General features: G+C 45.2%; 1 protein-coding gene across 1 annotated transcript in view; it reads right to left on the reverse strand.

The window, feature by feature from the left end:
• The window catches only part of POLE (DNA polymerase epsilon, catalytic subunit), a 195,266-nt gene extending 175,305 nt beyond the window's left edge, over positions 1-19,961 (reverse strand). Inside the window, exon 1 of the mRNA XM_073554802.1 lies at positions 19,813-19,961. Coding sequence (XP_073410903.1) covers positions 19,813-19,877 — 65 coding nt within the window. The 5' untranslated portion in view covers positions 19,878-19,961. The remainder of the gene's footprint in view (positions 1-19,812) is intronic.
• Between the last annotated feature and the right edge of the window lie 373 nt (positions 19,962-20,334).

Consider the following 20,334-nt stretch of genomic DNA (forward strand, 5'->3'; position numbering starts at 1 on the left):
TTCTGACCACTGTCCCTTTATAAGGTACTAACTCTGGAACGGTTCCATGGATCCCCATGATTCTGACAATGTTTTTTAGTGACATATTGTACTTCATGATAGTGGTAAAATTTCTTTGATAGGACTTGCGTTTATTTGTGAAAAAAATGGAAATTTGGCGAAAATGTTGAAAATTTCGCAATTTTCCAACTTTGAATTTTCATGCCCTTAAAACAGAGAAATATGTCACACAAAATAGTTAATAAATAATATTTCCCACATGTCTACATCAGCACAATTTGGAACCAAAATGTTTTTGTTAGAAAGTTATAAGAGTTAAAAGTTGACCAGCGATTTCTCATTTTTACAACTTTTTTAGGGACCACATCACATTTGAAGTCACTTTGAGGGGTCTATATGATAGAAAATATCCAAAAGTGACACCATTCTAAAAACTGCACCCCTGAAGGTGCTCAAAACCACATTCAAGAAGTTTACTAACCCTTCAGGTGCTTCACAGGAATTTTTGGGATTAAAAAAAAAAAAAAAAAAAAAAAAAAAAAAAAAATGAACATTTAACTTTTTTCACAAAAAATTTACTTCAGATCCAATTTGCTTTATTTTACCAGGGGTAACAGGAGAAAAGTTGTTGTACAATTTGTCCTGAGTGCGCCGATACCCCATATATGCAGGTAAACCACTGTTTGGGCGCAAGGCAGAGCTCGGAAGGGAAGGTGTGCCGTTTGACTTTTCAATGCAAAATTGGCTAGAATTGAGATCGGACACCATCGCCATATTGCGTTTGGAGAGCCCTTGATGTGCCTAAACAGTGGAAACCCCCCCACAAGTGACACCATTTTGAAAAGTAGACCCCCTAAGAAAGTTATCTAGATGTGTGGTGAGCACTTTGAACCCCCAAGTGCTTCACAGAAGTTTATAATGTTGAGCCGTAAAAACAAAAAAATCTTATTTTTCTCACAAAAATGATCTTTTCTCCCCCAATTTTTTATTTCCCCAAGGGTAATAGGAAAAATTAGACCCCAAAAGTTGTTGTGCAATTTGTCCCGAGTATGCTGATAGCCCATACGTGGGGGGTAAACCACTGTTTGGGCGCAAGGCAGAGCTTGGAAGGGAAGGAGCAGCGTTTGACTTTTTCAACCCAGAACTGGCTGGAATTGAGATCAGACTCATGTCGCGTTTGGAGTGCCCATGATGTGCCTAAACTGTGGACCCCCCCCCAATTCTAAACCCAACACACCCCTAATCCTAATTTTAGCCCCAACCCTAACGGGAAAATGGAAACAAATACATTTTTTATTATTTTTCCCTAACTAAGTGGGTGATTAAGGGGGGTTTTACCATCTATAGCAGATTTTAATGTTTGACAGCTGTCACACACTAAAAAACGCTTTTCATTGCAAAAAATATTTTTTGCACCATCACATTTTGAGAGCTATAATTTTTCCATATTTTGGCTCACAGAGTCATGTGAGGTCTTGTTTTTTGCGGGACGAGTTGACATTTATAATGGTACGAATTTTGGGCACATAACTTTTTTAATCGCTTTTTATTCCGATTTTGGGGAGGCAGAATGAACAAAAACCAGCAATTCATGAATATCTTTATTTGGGGGGGCGCGTTTATATCGTTCAGTGTGTGGTAAAATTGATAAGGCAGTTTTATTCTTCGGGTAAGCATGATGACAGCGATACCTCATTTATATCTTTTTATGTTTTGGCGCTTTTAGACAATAAAAACTATTTTATAGAAAATGTATTATTTTTGCATCGCTTTATTCTGAGAGCTATAATTTTTTTTTTTTTTCCGGGGATAGAGCTGTATGGCGGCTTTTTTTTTTGCAGGACAAGATGACGTTTTCAGCAGTATCACGTTTATTTGTATCAGTCTTTTTGATCGTGCGTTATTCCACTTTTTGTTCGGCGGTATGATTTTTTTTCAATGGTGTTCACTACAGGGGTTAACTAGCGGGACAGTTTTATAGGTCGTGTCGTTATTGACGCGGCGATACTAAATATGTGTACTTTTAATGTTTAGATTTTTTTATTCAAATATTGATTTAATGATGGAATAAATATTGTTTATTTTTTTAATATTTTTACATTTAGAAAAAAGTTTTATTTCATTGTTACTTTTACACTGTGTCCCACTATGGGACACTCATTTTGTGCAGGCTGATCGCTTATATGCATACAGATCTGCATGCCATATAAGGCCTCTTTCATCCATTTTGCGCCGTCAGGTGAGAGCCGGCTTTTTTTTGTAAAACCGGATCCGGCGAAATGCAATACTGGATCCAGATTTCCCCATTGACTTGCATTAGCGCCGGATGGCATTGCAGTTCGTCCGCTTTTTTGCCGGATCCGGCTACTTGTCTCATTCTGGCGTCTGGGCGCCGAATCCAGAAAAAGACGGACCCAGCCACCGTTTTTAAGTCTGCACATGCTCAGATCCAATTGGCCAGCCTCCAGGAAACAGATATAACCTGCTAGACGGATCCGGCAGAAAAATGGATCCGTTTCTACAGTTCTCCAAAATTTACGCGGGATCCGTTTTTTTCTAAAAATAGCCGGATCCTGCCTGACAGCAAAAAACTGATGTGTGAAAGTAGCCTAAGCTGTCAGCGCTGCACTCTGTGCACACTGACTTCAGAGACTTCCTGACATGCACTACATACACTGTAGGAAGTCATAAACCACTGTTTGGGCGCACGGAAGGGCCCAAAAGGGAAGAGCGCCATTTGACTTTTCGAATGGAAAATTAGCTCCAATCGTTAGCGGACACCATGTCACTTATGGAGAGGCCCTGTGTGCCTAAACATTGGAGCTCCCCCACAAGTGACCCCATTTTCGAAACTAGACTCTCCAAGGAACTTATCTAGATGTGTTGTGAGAACTTTGAACCCAAGTGTTTCACTAAAGTTTATAGCGCAGAGCCGTGAAAATAAAAAAAAAATTCCACAAAAATGATTTTTTAGCCTGCAATTTGTATGGATTTGTGTCACTTGCGAGCCACCATCCTTCCCCTAGTGTGAGGTCAAGCTACACCCCGCCCCCACCACGCGCCAATCTCCTTAGCGTTGCTCACGGCCGGAGCACGCGAGGCAGCGGCGGCTCCCACTGCTTCACAGTTTAGCAGCAGCAGCCATCACCCTCACGCCTGCACCACTGATCACCTGCCAGCCAAGTAAGTGCCACATATTCCTACACCACGTTAGCGGGCACAGGCCGTTACTGATAATCATCCACGTTGCAGGTGGTCTGCCTTCATGTGCATCTGCACAGCATTCAGGCTATTCCTGGTTCAACTGAGGACACTTCGAAAATAGCATCCAGCAAGGTTAGCATACAGCCTCTAACCAGTCAACCAATATTCGGTGGTATTTTCCTTTATTCATTTTCTATTTTTTGGCTCAGCATTTCAATCATATCAAGATTTTGAGGCACCTTTCTTTCTGATATCCACACTACAGCTGTTTTTCGTGGTATGCCGTCCACTTAGTCTGATGCACTATTGTGAACAAGTTCAGGTCAGTGTTTTTAACCCTTAAGGGATTCACTTTCAGGCAAACATTAGGGTTCATTTGTTTATCACTGGTTGTATTTTTATTTTATCTTAACAGCTTTTTCATCTAATTAAAAGGTATCACATATATTCAAGTACAGGCAAACAGCTTCAGGACATTTCAATTTTTCCATTTATTTACAAGTGAGTAATCTGATTCACCCTTTTTGAGTTTCCCAGTATTGCACGGTGTTATACCATTTTCTACCAGCTTTCCTGCTTTTCTAAACTGGCACCAGCACAGAGCCTGTTAATCACCTGCTGTATCTGGGAATATTGCACTCCCGCTTCCTGGTCAAGTGGATTTGCGCCAGTGTGTTATTATCTTATCATAAAATAAAAACATTATACTCACCTAACACCAAATCCCGACGCCCTAGTCTCCTAGAAATAATGTAAAAAAATAACATATACTGTGGTGTAATGACCACTGTGTCCGCTAGGGGGCGCTGTGTGGATGTCCCAAGAGAGAGGATGAGTCGCAGAATCCTGAAGGACAGTTATGTATCTCAAGGTGGGTGGCCTTGAGATGGAGACTGATGTGTGTGTTGATCAGCAGTGATACTGCTGACGTGTTGTGTCAATGTGTCAGGGAGAAGTCTCCAGGTTGCTGGGGAGACACCCCAGTTACCTACAAACCCACCCAGGGGGTGTGTTTTAGAATGTTGTGATAAAGTGTGTGAATGGTTCAAGGACCTGTGATGAGGTCATAGCCATGTGACCCGGTGGGCGTGGCTATGGACCGTATAAGGTGGCCAGGGTAGGTCACATGTGGTGAATGCAGGGACCTGGTTGGTCCGTTGTGAAAGGTCCCTCTGGGAGATGTGTCTCCTGGCTAACAGCATGTGGAGTGGCTGTGTGTACTGGCTCCACGTGCCTGATGATTCCCTGGAGGGAATGGATGTCTGCAGCATGGAGAAACAGCCATGAGGGAACCCTGACATGGGTGAGATAACTAGGAGGCTGAAGAGCCTGTGTATGCCAACCTGTGTGACCACAGGGAGGACAGAGAGAAGCTCTGTCAAGGACGCTATGCTGATATGAACTTTATGTTGCTTGCTTTGGTTTATGCTGCATAAATAAACCGCATGAACTAGAATGGTTTTATGGAAAACCCGTGCCGGATCTGGTTTTGTGGCGGCTAAGTGAGTGATCCCCTATGTGAATGACAGCGCTACCTCACAATACTTACCTGTCCGCCATAGTCCACATCATCCTGAGTGTCCCACTGCGATCTCATGTTTAAAACAGTCACATCGAGAGATGTGACCGCTTTACCCGGCCGCTGGTGATACACTGACAGGAGCAATTACCTCCTGTCAGTGTATCACTGAGCTCAACGGAGTTCATCAGCTCCGGTGGTCTCCCTTAGGGCACCGCTGCGTGAGAACTTTCTCACGCAGCAGTGGTGCCGTAAGGGAGATCACCAGAGCTGATCAGCTGATAAACTCTGGTGAACTTTGTCACCACAACTCAGTCCTATACAGTGCGGGAGAAATTACCTCCTGTCAGCATATCGCCGGCTGTCTTTGAGAGCAGTCGGTCACATCACTGAGTGATCACTCAAAGTGATCAGGATTGTCGAGGGACATTATGGATGATCTTCTCGGCGGACAGGTGAGGAATTGTGGTTTATTTTATTTTTGTTGCAGGAGACATTGGCAGATTAAGTGTTCGGTAAGTATGGTTTAAATCAAGACTATTAAAAGGAGTCAGTCATTATTTGAAATAAAGGACTTTACTCTGGGCGTCTGTTTTTGTACACTATCCTATGGGGTTACTAATGGATAGGTGTCTTATAGACGCCTCTCCATTTCTAACCTGTGGGCTTGATGTCACCTGACAATACAAAGGTGACATCAACCCCACAAATATGAACCCCACTTGCCACTGCTACAGGGCAAGTGGGAAGAGCGAGGCTAAGTGCCAACTTTTGGCGCATCTATAAGATGCGCCATTTCTGGGGCGTCTGAGAGCTGATGTTTTTAGTAAAGGGAGTGGTCAATATCCATGGCTATTAATATCAGCCCGCATTTGTCAGCCTAGCCTTTGCTGGCTAGATTTTATAGGGGGACCCCGTGTCAATTTTTTTTTCTGGGGTCCCCTTGTAAACTAGCCAGTAAAGTCTAAGCAAACAGCTGTGAGCTGATATTAATAGCCAGGAAACTTTCATGGCTATTGGCTCCTTCCCAGAATATTAATATCAGCCCTCAGCTTTCCCTCTGCTGGTTATTAAAGTTACGCGGGAACCCACGCAATTTTTTTCCTTTAAAATTAACCAGTTGCTGGGCTCATGCCCAGGGCTCGATGACGGCGGTCGTGCGGCCCTGAGCTCCGCTCCCTGTTGAGCTACAAATAGCCCCATCCAGCACACCGATTGTGATGGAACTGCCACCGATGAGCTCCCTACTCACCCGGGAACCCCACGGCCCATAATGACGAAGAAGGGAGGCCCTGCTCAGTCGGTAAGCCTCTCCATTGCAGAACTCCTCACGGATGGCAATATTGCTAAAACGGCCGCCGCCACAACAGCCACCTCCTCCCCTGCAATGCAGGTGAATACCGCTGCAGGAAGCAATGAACTCGCCTCTCAGGATGACGCTATTGTGCCCACAACAGTGATAATAGAAAATACTTCAGGAGACTTTTAGATCAGAGCTCACCTCTGCTATGCAGAATGTCACATCACAATTGCAGGACATTATGCAGCGCACCTCCTCACTGAAGAAAAAAATGGACGCAGTAGCTGACGCTTTGGAGGACGACCAGATTATAAAGCAGCACATGGAACGCATTAACGACTTGGAGCTGAAATGTGAGGATTTTGAAAATATATCACGCAGAGGCAATCTGCGCATACGTGGCCTCTCTGAAAACATTCTTGCACTTAAAGACATAGCAACCGCTCCTTTTACAGCGCTGCTCACACAGATGGAGCCAGCCCTGTTGCACATAACCAGAATACATAGCGCTCTGGGGAAACCAAGGTCAGATGACACTCCTAGAGATGTGGTGCTTAAACTGCACTACGAAGAAACCAGAGACTTAATCTTGTCCGCAGCAAGACAATCTCCAGCCTTACCCGGTTTGCCAGAATCGGTCCGCCTCTATGCGGACATTGCATCTGCTACACTTACTAGGAGGAAAGCCCTCAGGCCAATTACTATGGCCCTACAAGCAGCACAAATAAAATATCGTTGGGGTTTCCACTTTGCCCTCTCCTATAATAATAAAACCTTTGTGTGCCGCTCCCTGGATGAAGGCAAACATATCCTGGATCAAGCTGGTATTTTGGTTCCGGATGCTTCTCACCCACTACCACAGCGAAAGCCGAGGCCAACTAGAGAATGGAAAGAAGTCCCTAGAACAAGACACCAGCACACGAATGTCACCTGACTGAACTTCAATTTAATGGACACTAATTTTTATATGTATCCGGAACCGCTGGTTGGATGCTGTAAGGTTCTTGGGTTTGGGGTTGTTGGTATCCGAGCCTGATTTGGGAATCTGACCCCTATTCAATGGGTCCCATGCTAGTAATTTTGTCTAAGTGTCTACTACATTGAATGGGCTAAGTGGGTTGGGAATTAACGATTTTTATAGTTCTTGAATGATTATACTCTAAGGCTGTGTGCACACGATGCAGATTTGCAGCGGATCCGCAGCGGATTTTACCGCGCAGAAACGTTGCATATCCGCATTGTGATGTACAGTAGCTTTAAAATCAATGAAAATAAAAACGCTGTGCAGACGCTGCGGATTTTTCCGCGGTACAAAATCCGCAGGATGTTACTTCTTTTGTGCGGTTTTCCATCCCCCGTCACCAAATCCGCAGGGGGAAAACCGCAGTGGAAAACCGCACAAAAACCGCAATAAAACCGCAGGAAATATGGAAGAAATCCGCAGGAAAAATGCAGGTCATTTGACCTGTGGATTTCTTCCATTCTGCGCGGAAAAATCCGCAGGGCCAAAAAGTCAGTCTGCACTCAGCCTAACTCCGCTAACACGATTCGTGCATTATCATCTGTGTTGTTCGATATTACTTTAGATAGAACAGTACTCTTTGGTTTTGAACTACATAGATATCCAATGTAAGCTGGGGTTTAGCTCGCAGGGTTTATTCATGTTGCCTAGCCCTAGTGATTCCTGGACCATCCCTTTTAGTATGGGTCTCCTGTCCACTATGTTAATTGGGCGGTTTGGCAATCTGACTTTAATTGTATGTTATTAGTTATGTGTCTTTCCCTCCCCTCCTCCCCTTAGTTTTACTACAGGAATGTACATATTTACTTTTTTCACGGTATCCAAGACTCTAGAGCTCGCGTTGGATCATACCTTGGGATTTATACTAGTGGGGAGGGAACTGGTGGTGAGTTTTATTATAGCAAAATAAACCCTTTTTATTATGTGTAAGGTACTATCTCAATGTCTGTGGATTCAATTCTTCTTTAAAACGCAAAAAAGCCTTTCTGGATTATAAGAAGCAGAATCCCGACATTATCTGTCTTCAGGAAACTTACTTTCCTAACTCCTCATGCCCAAAATATTTTGACTCCGCTTATTCCCGTTTTTTTATATCGTCATGGTTGCATAAGACAAGAGGGGTGGCTGTTTTTGTTAAGAATAGCTTCCCAGTTCAAATTGTTAATTCTATGTCAGACAAGGAAGGAAGATTCATTATATTACAAGGCTCCCTACAGGGACAAAATGTTTGCGTTGTGAAAAGTTATCTTCCTGCATCGTCACAATTTTCAGTTCTTAAATTGATATGGTCTAAACTGGATATGCTTTCATTTCATCATTTAATTTGGTGTGGAGATTTTAATTTCACCATGAATCCAACCCTAGATAGTAGTGCCCTGAGACGCTCTGACATCACCAAAACAGAAAGAAAAAGATTCTTTACCTTATGAAAGAGCACCACTTGGTGAACACATGGAGGGAACTGAATGGAGGTACTAGGGGGTACACATACTTTTCTCCAGCACACACTCCAGAATCGATCTCAAGATGACAAAAGTCAATTCACTTCCGACAGTCTTATATACACGTCATTTACATTCAGCATGGTCTGACCATGATGCCACCATCTCGGTTTTTAAATATGACGTCACTTCTTCTGGGTTATATAGATGGAGGCTAAATGAATCCTTATTGACAGACTCTGCAGCTACTAATGTAATCAAAGAGGATATACGGTAATTAAATACTTTGAACTTAATAACACAAAGGAATCCTCTCCTGGAATAGTCTGGCTAGCGCATAAAAAAATGCATTACTGGCTCTTTAATTAGACTAGCAGCTAGCAAAAAAAAAAAAAAAGGAAAAGCTAGAACCGGCCTCCAAACCAGATTAGAAAATAAACTTGCAAAACTAGAATTAGCAAACCAACTGTCCACATCTCTCTACCTCTCTAAACAAATTCAGGAAACTAAGCTACAGTTAGATGCTATTCTCACCACTAGGACTGAAAGAGCCCTAACTTGGACTAAAGCTACTTTTTATAAATACGCTAATAAACCAAGTAGAATGTTAGCACGTAAACTACGAACTAGAGAATCGTTCAATACAATTTTCTCTATAAAGGACTCTACAGGACGAATGTCAGCACACTCAGACACCATTCATAATATATTCTATAATTATCAGAATCTTTACTCTACGCCACAACCACCTCCACCACAGCTCATGCATAATTTCTTATGAGACCTACGTCTGTCGAAGATATCTGAACCCATGAACAACTCTGAAGATATATCTGAAGAAAAAAGCTCAACAATTAAAAAATTTAAAAAAAAGGAAAGGCCCCCGGTCCCGATGGCCTTACGGCAATCTATTATAAAAAAAAAAAAAAAAAAATTAAACGAGACTCTTACACCCCCACATAAAAAGTTTTTGTAATTTTCTCAAACGGTTCCCAAATGCCCCCAGAGTTTTACGTGGCACACATTACCATAATACCCATGTCCAAAAGAGACCATCTCTTGACAAAAAAATATTATAGGCCCATTTCTCTATTAAATATAGATTTAAAAATTTTCACATCAATTATTACCAGTAGGCTCAACAACTTGCTACCTTCTCTTATCCACCATGACCAGTTAGGCTTTATACCTGTGAGACAAGCACCAGACAACAATAGACAAAATCTTAATATTATTCATTCGGCAAACCTGTGCCAGGAACAACTCCTTCTATTGGCCCTAGATATTGAAAAGGCCTTTAACTCATTATCATGGCCATATTTATTCACGGTGCACTCTAAATTTGGTATTGCTCCCAAATTTATCTCATGTCTCAGACTATTGTATGACTGCCCCACAGCAGATCTAAAGCTCCCAACAACACACCCAACCCCTAAAAACATACGAGGCACTAGACAAGGCTGCCCGCTATCCCCGGCCCTCTTCGCACTAACTATGGAACCTCTAGCGGAGGCCATTAGGAAAAATCCTAATATAACAGGAACCACTGATTTGGGCGATCAATACAATTCAGTCTTTTCGCAGATGACCTTCTCTTAACCGTAACCAACCCCCACATTACTCTCCCTAACCTATTCTCACTGCTTTATGATTTTGAAGCTGTTTCAGGACTTAAGATAAACATAGAAAAATCTGAAGCACTATTTATAAACCCTCCAAAAGACATACAAGATAATATTGTTTCCCACTTCAAATTCACAAGAAAAGAAAATTATTTGACCTACTTAGGTATTAATTTAACGTCAACAGGTCGACCTTTTTCAAGTGGAATTATATCCCACTTATCCAAAGCGATTTGGCTAGGTGGTCCTCATCAAATTTATCCTGGCTAGGTAGACTACATACAATAAAAATGGTGTCATTGCCCCGTTTTTTTTATACCTCTTTCGATCCTTACCAATAGCATTACGACCTAAAACATTTTCTAGACGACACCATAATATCTAGATTCATATGGCAAGGAAAGAAATCTAGAATTTCACAAAAATGTATGTTTTTTCATAGAAGAATAGGAGGTATATCACTACCGAACTTCGCACTATACTTTAAGCCTGCAAAAATAGCTCAATTAACAAATACTGTATATGTTCATATAATAATAAACAGAGATGGGTCAAGTTAGAATCATAGCTCATTAAACCACTCTCATTACCTGGCCTAATGTGGTCTACAGAGAAGTTTCCAAAGGGTATAAATATTACAGCACCCTTTACAGCCCATTCCCTAATTCTATGGAGGAAGGCCAGATTTAAATTTAAGCTGCAAGCTATCCCTTCTCCACTGATTTCTATATTACATAACCCAATGTTTTTATCTGGCCTAGACCCACAAATTTTTTCGTGGTGGATTTTAAAGGGGATTTCTTCATTAAAACATCTCTGCTCTCCATTTAACATACTACTAGATAGACAAGAGCTTGTTCAGAAATACGAACCTCCGGTCAGAGAGAACATGCGCATAAATCAGGTCTTTCACTTTAATAAGCAACTTCTTCCAAATGAAAACCCTGTGTCACATTTTGAGCAAAAACGTATAAATGATCCAGTGGGAAAAGGAACAATATCTTTGGTATACTGATCTATTACCCATCCCCCCCCACATGATGAGAAAAAATTAAAATACATGATACAATGGGAGGAAGAAATGGGTTTTGATTTGTCACTGGAGGAATGGAGATTTTGCTGGGATACATTGTCCAAGGGCAGCCATCAGTCATCCCTTGTGGAGAGCTCATTGAAGGTTCTCTACAGAACCTCTCTCGTTCAGTCTAAACTCCATAGCATATACCCAAATATCTCTGCTGAATGTTTTCGAGTATGTAATTCACCAGGGGATATGAAGCACATATGGTGGACCTGCTCAGTGGTCTTGGATCTCTGGCAAAAGGTGAAACCTAGGAGCAAAACACCAGATACTTTCTAGTAGTCTTCACAAATTAGTAAATTTTATTTTCATGGCTACCAAAATCCACATTGCAACAAAATGGAAATCTCCTTCGCTTTCAACACTGCTTGTTAAGGAAAGGATGAACAATACTATGCTATTTGAACGCATTGAGGCTACTAGAAATGATATGTGGGATCCCTTTTTTAAGATTTGGAGTTCTTGGATGGAATTAGAGTCGAATACACAATTGGATCGGATCTTGTGTCTTTCCCCATAACACTTCTGGGTTGGGGAGATGAAGAATTAGGTCTAGAATCGCAATATACGATCATCCCTTCTCTATTTCAGCCTTACAACCTAGATGTGACCTGACTAGAACAAGTTTTGAGGTTAAGGTAATGAGCACATGTTGATATTGCTGTAATATATAATGTGGATTTATCATCTTCCCTATTGTTCTACCCTTCCATTGTCTATGTCTTGTCTTCCCCCATGTTAGGTGTATATTTGTTTTTGTTATAAAAATTTTAATTTCCCCTGACAGGGAAAATATTTTCAAGCAAATTTGTACTTTTAATTTTACATGTTTAAATAAAGCTTTATTGAAATTAAAATTAACAGTTGCTGACTGGTTACAGCCTATGCAAGTTCGTTCTGTTAACGCTCCTACATAGGCTGGTGACAATGTGTGTGTTTTCTTATTGAAAACATTATCTATGAGCTCAAAAACCTTTCAGGTGATGCGGGTTTTTAAAAATCTGATCTGCTTTTGCAGCTGAAAAACGTATCCACAAAAAACGAAGTAAAAACGTTGTGTGTGAGTGTAGCCTTAGATCAGTAATAGAACAGCCATTTATAGGACATTTCATAACTTTTCCAAATTCCTATGAAAAAATATTCAGCACATTCTGCATTGAATTACTGTACCCAATTTATTATATATTTTAGGAGTCGGTACATTTTATACCAACTCCACAGCCCTGGTACGAACGACAAAGGAATTGAGACTGAAAAATCTTCCGAATTGTAAAGGAGCAGTTAATAAAGTTGTGCATCCGTTAGCTACTGTGCTTAATTCCCACAAAGTTATCGTTATTTTTGACTGCTGGTCTTCCTCATTGAAGTCTTTGACATCTGGTCCTGTTAAACCAAAGTCATTGGTAACATGCGGCCTGCAAAGAAGTAGCGCCCCCATAGCAAATGTTCACACACCCAGCCAGGATCCCCACCTTCATGTAACATGCCAGAGGTAATTGACCTATGCCTACCGCCACGCACCATGTTACACAGACATAAGCCAAAAGTGTAGTCACTGTGCTATATGGACTGGACAGCAAACATCCAAAAAATAAATGATCAGCAGAGTTGCACCAGCCTGGTATAACACTGTCACTCTACAATACACCAATGTGCATCCTGACCATGGGCAGCGTTATACCAGGCAGGTGCTACCTCTCCTATAGGGCACGGTGTATCCTGATCATGGGCAGCATTATACCAGGCTGGTGCCACCTCTCCTATAGGGCACAGTGTATCCTGATCATGGGCAGCGTTATACCAGGCTGGTGCCACCTCTCCTATAAGGCACGGTGTATCCTGATAATGGGCAGCGTTATACCAAGCTGGTGCCACCTCTCCTATAGGGCACGGTGTATCCTGATCATGGGCAGCGTTATACCAGGCAGGTGCTACCTCTCCTATAGGGCACGGTGTATCCTGATCATGGGCAGCATTATACCAGGCTGGTGCCACCTCTCCTATAGGGCACAGTGTATCCTGATCATTGGCAGCGTTATACCAGGCTGGTGCCACCTCTCCTATAAGGCACGGTGTATCCTGATAATGGGCAGCGTTATACCAAGCTGGTGCAACCTCTTCTATAGGGCACGGTGTATCCTGATCATGGGCAGCGTTATACCAGGCAGGTGCTACCTCTCCTATAGGGCACGGTGTATCCTGATCATGGGCAGCATTATACCAGGCTGGTGCCACCTCTCCTATAGGGCACAGTGTATCCTGATCATGGGCAGCGTTATACCAGGCTGGTGCCACCTCTCCTATAAGGCACGGTGTATCCTGATAATGGGCGTTATACCAAGCTGGTGCCACCTCTCCTATAGGGCACAGTGTATCCAGATAATGGGCAGCGTTATATCAAGCTGGTGCCAACTCTCCTATAGGGCACAGTGTATCCTGATCGTGGGCAGCGTTAGACCAGGCAGGTGCCACCTCTCCTATAGGGCACAGTGTATCCTGATAATGGGCAGCGTTATACCAGGCAGGTGCCACCTCTCCTATAGGGCACAGTCTATCCTGATAATGGGCAGCGTTATACCAGGCAGGTGCCACCTCTCCTATAGGGCACAGTGTATCCTGATCATGGGCAGCGTTATACCAGGCTGGTAATAATAAATTTTATTTCTATAGCGCCGACATATTCTGCAGCACTTTAAATTTCAGAGGGGATTTGTACAGACAATAGACATTACAGCATAACAATAATCACATATAGTAGAGGGCCCTGCTCGCAAGCTTACAGTCTATGAGGAAAGAGGTAGACACGAAAGGTGGGTGGTAACAGTTGCCCTGGTTGTATGGACCAGCCATAATGTTAAGTGTGTAACAGTACAAACACAGAGGGCTAATGGATGCATAAAACATGTGGGAATCTGGTTATGGTAAAACTTTTGGCTGTGCCACACAGGGATAGATTAGGCTAATGTGTTGAGGCGATAGGCCAGTCTGAATAAATGCGTTTTCAGGTGCACGCTTAAAATTATGGGGATTGGGGACTAATCGTATTGACCTGGGAAGTGCATTCCAAAGAATTGGCGCAGCACGTGTAAAGTCTTGGAGACGGGAGTGGGAGGTTCTGACTATTGAGGATGCTAACCTCAGGTCATCAGCAGAGCGGAGGGCGCGGGTAGGGTGGTATACTGAAACAAGGAAGGAGATGTAGGGTGGTGCTGAGCCATGGAGGGCTTTGTGGGTGAGGGTAATAAGTTTATACTGAATTCTGGAGTGGATGGGTAGCCAGTGTAATGACTGGCACAAGGTAGAGGCATCGGTGTAACGATTGGTGAGGAATATGATCCTGGCTGCAGCATTCAAGACAGATTGGAGGGGAGAGTTTGGTAAGAGGGAGACCAATTAGAAGAGAGTTACAATAGTCGAGACGAGAATGAATAAGAGAAACAGTAAGAGTTTTTGCAGAGTCAAAAGTAAGAAAAGGTCGAATTCTAGAGATGTTTTTGAGGTGCAGATGATAAGAGCGAGCCAGTGATCGAATGTGGGGGGCAAAGAAAAGCTCGGAATCAAGTATGACCCCAAGACAGCGGGCATGTTGCTGGGGAGTAATAGTGGAACCACACACGGAAATGGCAATGTCAGGTATAGGTAAATTAGTAGAGGGAGGAGACACCAGGAGTTCAGTCTTTGACAGGTTCAGTTTCAGATATAGTGAGGACATATGATGTTAGATACAGCGTTTAGACAATCGCCGGTGTTTTCTAGAAAGGCTGGCGTGATGTCAGGAGAAGCGTATAATTGGGTGTCATCAGTATAGAGATGGTACTGGAAACCAAACCTACTGATTTTGTTTGACCAATAGGGGCAGTGTACAAGGAGAAGAGGAGGGGGCCTAGAACCAATCCTTGAGGAACCCCAACAGTAAGGGGAAGGTGAGAGGAGGAGGAACCGGCAAAAGACACAGTAAAGGAGCGGTCAGAGAGATAGGAGGAGAACTATGAGAGAACGGTGTCCTTGAGGCCAATGGAACGGAGCATAGTGAGGAGGAGCTGATGATCCACAGTGTCGAATGCTGCAGAGAGATCCAAGAGAATTAGCATGGAGTTATGACCATTTCATTTACCTGTTAGTAGATCATTAGAGACTTTAGTGAGGGCAGTTTCAGTAGAGTGTAGAGAGCGGAAACCGGATTGGAGAGGGTCGAGAAGAGAGTTATCAAAGAGATAGCGGATAAGACGGGAGTGGACCAGGCGTTCCAGGAGTTTAGAGATGAAGGGAAGATTAGAGACAGGTCTATAGATAGCGGCACAGTTTTGGTCGAGGGATGGTTTTTTAAGTAGTGGATGTATGATGGCATGCTTAAATGAGGAGGGAAAGATACCAGGAGAGAGAGAGGTTAAATATTTTAGTAAGGTGAGGGGTGACAGCAGGGGGAAAGGAACTGGAGATGTGACGGAAATGGGTCACTGGTGAAAGTGGTTGGGCGAGAAGATGCAAGGAGCCTGCTTACTTCTTCTTCTGTGACTGGTTCAAAATCAGAGAGTGAGCTAGATGCAATGGGGGAGGGAGGACAGTGCATGGTATGAGGTGATTGGGAGATAATTTCCTGTCGGATCTGGTCAATTTTTTCTTTGAAGTAATTGGCCAGATCGTCAGCTCGAAGCTCCGTGGTTGGGGCCTGCACTCTTGGGTTGAGTAGAGAAAGAAAAGTGTCAAAGAGACGTTTCAGGTTATGTATGTTTCTATAAATATGGACAGTGGGGGTGACCTGAGCAGCCTGGCAGTTCTTGATAGAGAATGTAAGAAGATTGTGGTCAGAGAGCGGGAGAGGGGAGTTTGCAAAATCATCCACTGCACAAAGCCGAGAGAAGACCAAGTCGAGGGAGTTTCCGTCTTCATGCGTTGGAGGAGGTTAGAGATAAAAGGTGAGTAGCAGATGGGGAGAGGGGAAGAGCAATGGGGATGTTGAAATCTCCCATGATGAGGGTAGGGATGTCATATGAGAGAAAAGGTGGAAGCCAAGTGGCAAAATGATCCAGGAACTGATGGGAGGGGCCGGGAGGACGATATACCACCGCCACTCAAATGGAGAAGGGGGTGTAGAGTCTGACGGCATGGACCTCAAAAGAAGGAAAGACGAGTGAGGGTACTTGAGGGATAACCTGAAATGTACATTTTGGTGATAGAAGCAGACCAACACCTCCACCTGCTCTATTGTCTGATCTTGGGGTATGAGAGAAGTGTAGTCCCCCGTATGAAAGAGCAGCAGCAGCGGTAGTGTCTGACTGCTGAATCCAGGTTTCCGTAAGAGCCAGGAGGTTAAGAGAATTAGAAAGGAAAAAGTCATGAGTGAAGGAGAGTTTGTTACACAATGAGCGAGAATTCCAAAGTGCACAATTAAGAGAGACAGATGGCATGCAGGGAATATTAATACGATTAGAGGGATTTCTGAGTGCAGCAGTCGGGGGGTTTGACTTTCTATAACATGGGGGACCAGGGTTGGGAGCAATGTCTCCTGCGACTAGGACACCTCTCCTATAGGGCACGGTGTATCCTGATAATGGGCAGCGTTATAACAGGCAGGTGCCACCTCTCCTATACGGCACGGTGTATCCTGATAATGGGCAGCGCTATACCAGGCAGGTGCCACCTCTCCTATACGGCACGGTGTATCCTGATAATGGGCAGCGTTATACCAGGCAGGTGCCACCTCTCCTATACGGCACGGTGTATCTTGATAATGGGCAGCGTTATACCAGGCAGGTGCCACCTCTCCTATACGGCACGGTGTATCCTGATAATGGGCAGCGTTATACCAGGCAGGTGCCACCTCTCCTACAGGGCACGGTGTATCCTGATAATGGGCAGCGTTATACCAGGCAGATGCCACCTCTCCTATACGGCACGGTGTATCCTGATAATGGGCAGCGTTATACCAGGCAGGTGCAACCTCTCCTATACGGCACGGTGTATCCTGATAATGGGTGGGCAGCGTTATACCAGGCAGGTGCCACCTCTCCTATACGGCACGGTGTATCCTGATAATGGGCAGCGTTATACCAGGCAGGTGCCACCTCTCCTATACGGCACGGTGTATCCTGATAATGGGCAGCGTTATACCAGGCAGGTGCCACCTCTCCTATACGGCACGGTGTATCCTGATAATGGGTGGGCAGCGTTATACCAGGCAGGTGCCACCTCTCCTATACGGCATGGTGTATCCTGATAATGGGCAGCGTTATACCAGGCAGGTGCCACCTCTCCTATACGGCACGGTGTATCCTGATAATGGGCAGCGTTATACCAGGCAGGTGCTACCTCTCCTATACGGCACGTTGTATCCTGATAATGGGCAGGGTTATACCAGGCAGGTGCCACCTCTCCTACAGGGCACGGTGTATCCTGATAATGGGCAGCGTTATATGAGGCAGGTGCCACCTCTCCTATACGGCACGGTGTATCCTGATAATGGGCAGCGTTATACCAGGCAGGTGCCACCTCTCCTATACGGCACGGTGTATCCTGATAATGGGCAGCGTTATACCAGGCAGGTGCCACCTCTCCTACAGGGCACGGTGTATCCTGATAATGGGCAGCGTTATACCAGGCAGGTGCCACCTCTCCTATACGGCACGGTGTATCCTGATAATGGGCAGCGTTATACCAGGCAGGTGCCACCTCTCCTATACGGCACGGTGTATCCTGATAATGGGTAGCGTTATACCAGGCAGGTGCCACCTCTCCTACAGGGCACGGTGTATCCTGATAATGGGCAGCGTTATACCAGGCAGGTGCCACCTCTCCTATACGGCACGGTGTATCCTGATAATGGGCAGCGTTATACCAGGCAGGTGCCACCTCTCCTATACGGCACGGTGTATCCTGATAATGGGCAGCGTTATACCAGGCAGGTGCCACCTCTCCTACAGGGCACGGTGTATCCTGATAATGGGCAGCGTTATACCAGGCAGGTGCCACCTCTCCTATACGGCACGGTGTATCCTGATAATGGGCAGCGTTATACCAGGCAGGTGCCACCTCTCCTATACGGCACGGTGTATCCTGATAATGGGCAGCGTTATACCAGGCAGGTGCCACCTCTCCTATACGGCACGGTGTATCCTGATAATGGGTAGCGTTATACCAGGCAGGTGCCACATCTCCTACAGGGCACGGTGTATCCTGATAATGGGCAGCGTTATACCAGGCAGGTGCCACCTCTCCTATACGGCACGGTGTATCCTGATAATGGGCAGCGTTATACCAGGCAGGTGCCACCTCTCCTATACGGCACGGTGTATCCTGATAATGGGCAGCGTTATACCAGGCAGGTGCCACCTCTCCTACAGGGCACGGTGTATCCTGATAATGGGCAGCGTTATACCAGGCAGGTGCCACCTCTCCTATACGGCACGGTGTATCCTGATAATGGGCAGCGTTATACCAGGCAGGTGCCACCTCTCCTATACGGCACGGTGTATCCTGATAATGGGCAGCGTTATACCAGGCAGGTGCCACCTCTCCTATACGGCACGGTGTATCCTGATAATGGGTAGCGTTATACCAGGCAGGTGCCACATCTCCTACAGGGCACGGTGTATCCTGATAATGGGCAGCGTTATACCAGGCAGGTGCCACCTCTCCTATACGGCACGGTGTATCCTGATAATGGGCAGCGTTATACCAGGCAGGTGCCACCTCTCCTATACGGCACGGTGTATCCTGATAATGGGCAGCGTTATACCAGGCAGGTGCCACCTCTCCTACAGGGCACGGTGTATCCTGATAATGGGCAGCGTTATACCAGGCAGGTGCCACCTCTCCTATACGGCACGGTGTATCCTGATAATGGGCAGCGTTATACCAGGCAGGTGCCACCTCTCCTATACGGCACGGTGTATCCTGATAATGGGCAGCGTTATACCAGGCAGGTGCCACCTCTCCTATACGGCACGGTGTATCCTGATAATGGGTAGCGTTATACCAGGCAGGTGCCACCTCTCCTATACGGCACGGCGTATCCTGATAATGGGCAGCGTTATACCAGGCAGGTGCCACCTCTTCTATACGGCACGGTGTATCCTGATAATGGGCAGCGTTATACCAGGCAGGTGCCACCTCTCCTATACGGCACGGTGTATCCTGATAATGGGTAGCGTTATACCAGGCAGGTGCCACCTCTCCTATACGGCACGGTGTATCCTGATAATGGGCAGCGTTATACCAGGCAGGTGCCACCTCTCCTACAGGGCACGGTGTATCCTGATAATGGGCAGCGTTATACCAGGCAGGTGCCACCTCTCCTATACGGCACGGTGTATCCTGATAATGGGCAGCGTTATACCAGGCAGGTGCCACCTCTCCTATACGGCACGGTGTATCCTGATAATGGGTGGGCAGCGTTATACCAGGCAGGTGCCACCTCTCCTATACGGCACGGTGTATCCTGATAATGGGTGGGCAGCGTTATACCAGGCAGGTGCCACCTCTCCTACAGGGCACAGTGTATCCTGATCATGGGCAGCTTTCACATTGTACGGGGTGATCTCACTCACCACCAGTAACATATTGCATTGTGTTTTGAGCCTGAGGAAACCAGACAACAAACCAGCCCCGTATTGCGGATACTCACTGCGGGCCCTCCCCGTCACCCCGCGATTCGCCGGTCCTAAGCTTTCCGCTGTTCTGCAGCACCATCCCGGTACAGCACCGTATTTCCCGCCTTAAGCAACTCCCGCCAGCTGTAGGCTACAGCTCCGCCTACTTCAGGGAAGTAACTATTCACAGCCAATCAGATGATAGCTCTGTTTGCCTCCATCCAATGACTGTCGCGTATTTCTCTACCAATCAAATCTGAGGTACCCAAATAAAAGCCAATCAGCACCCTGGTTTGTTAGAGGCGGTTAGTTATGAGTCACGCTGGGCTAGAGGAGCAAAGTACGTTGAGTGCGGCTGCTGCTCTGCGGGTCTTCACGGTTGTGCACGAGCCTCCCAGCAGGGCAGCGTATAGCATGGAGAGGACCTTTTGAGGGAAATATGTCACCGGAGGAGGCGGGGCCTCTTCCATCCCTGTGGAGATTAACCAGTGACTGACCGCACATTGATGAGCTTTGGGTGTGTAGACCCCGTCCTGAGTGGTGTGAGGGGCGACTTA

This window comes from Dendrobates tinctorius, unplaced genomic scaffold, assembly GCF_039654945.1.
Source record: "Dendrobates tinctorius isolate UK_male_01 unplaced genomic scaffold, ASM3965494v1 ptg000213l, whole genome shotgun sequence".
Taxonomy (NCBI): Eukaryota; Metazoa; Chordata; class Amphibia; order Anura; family Dendrobatidae; genus Dendrobates; species Dendrobates tinctorius.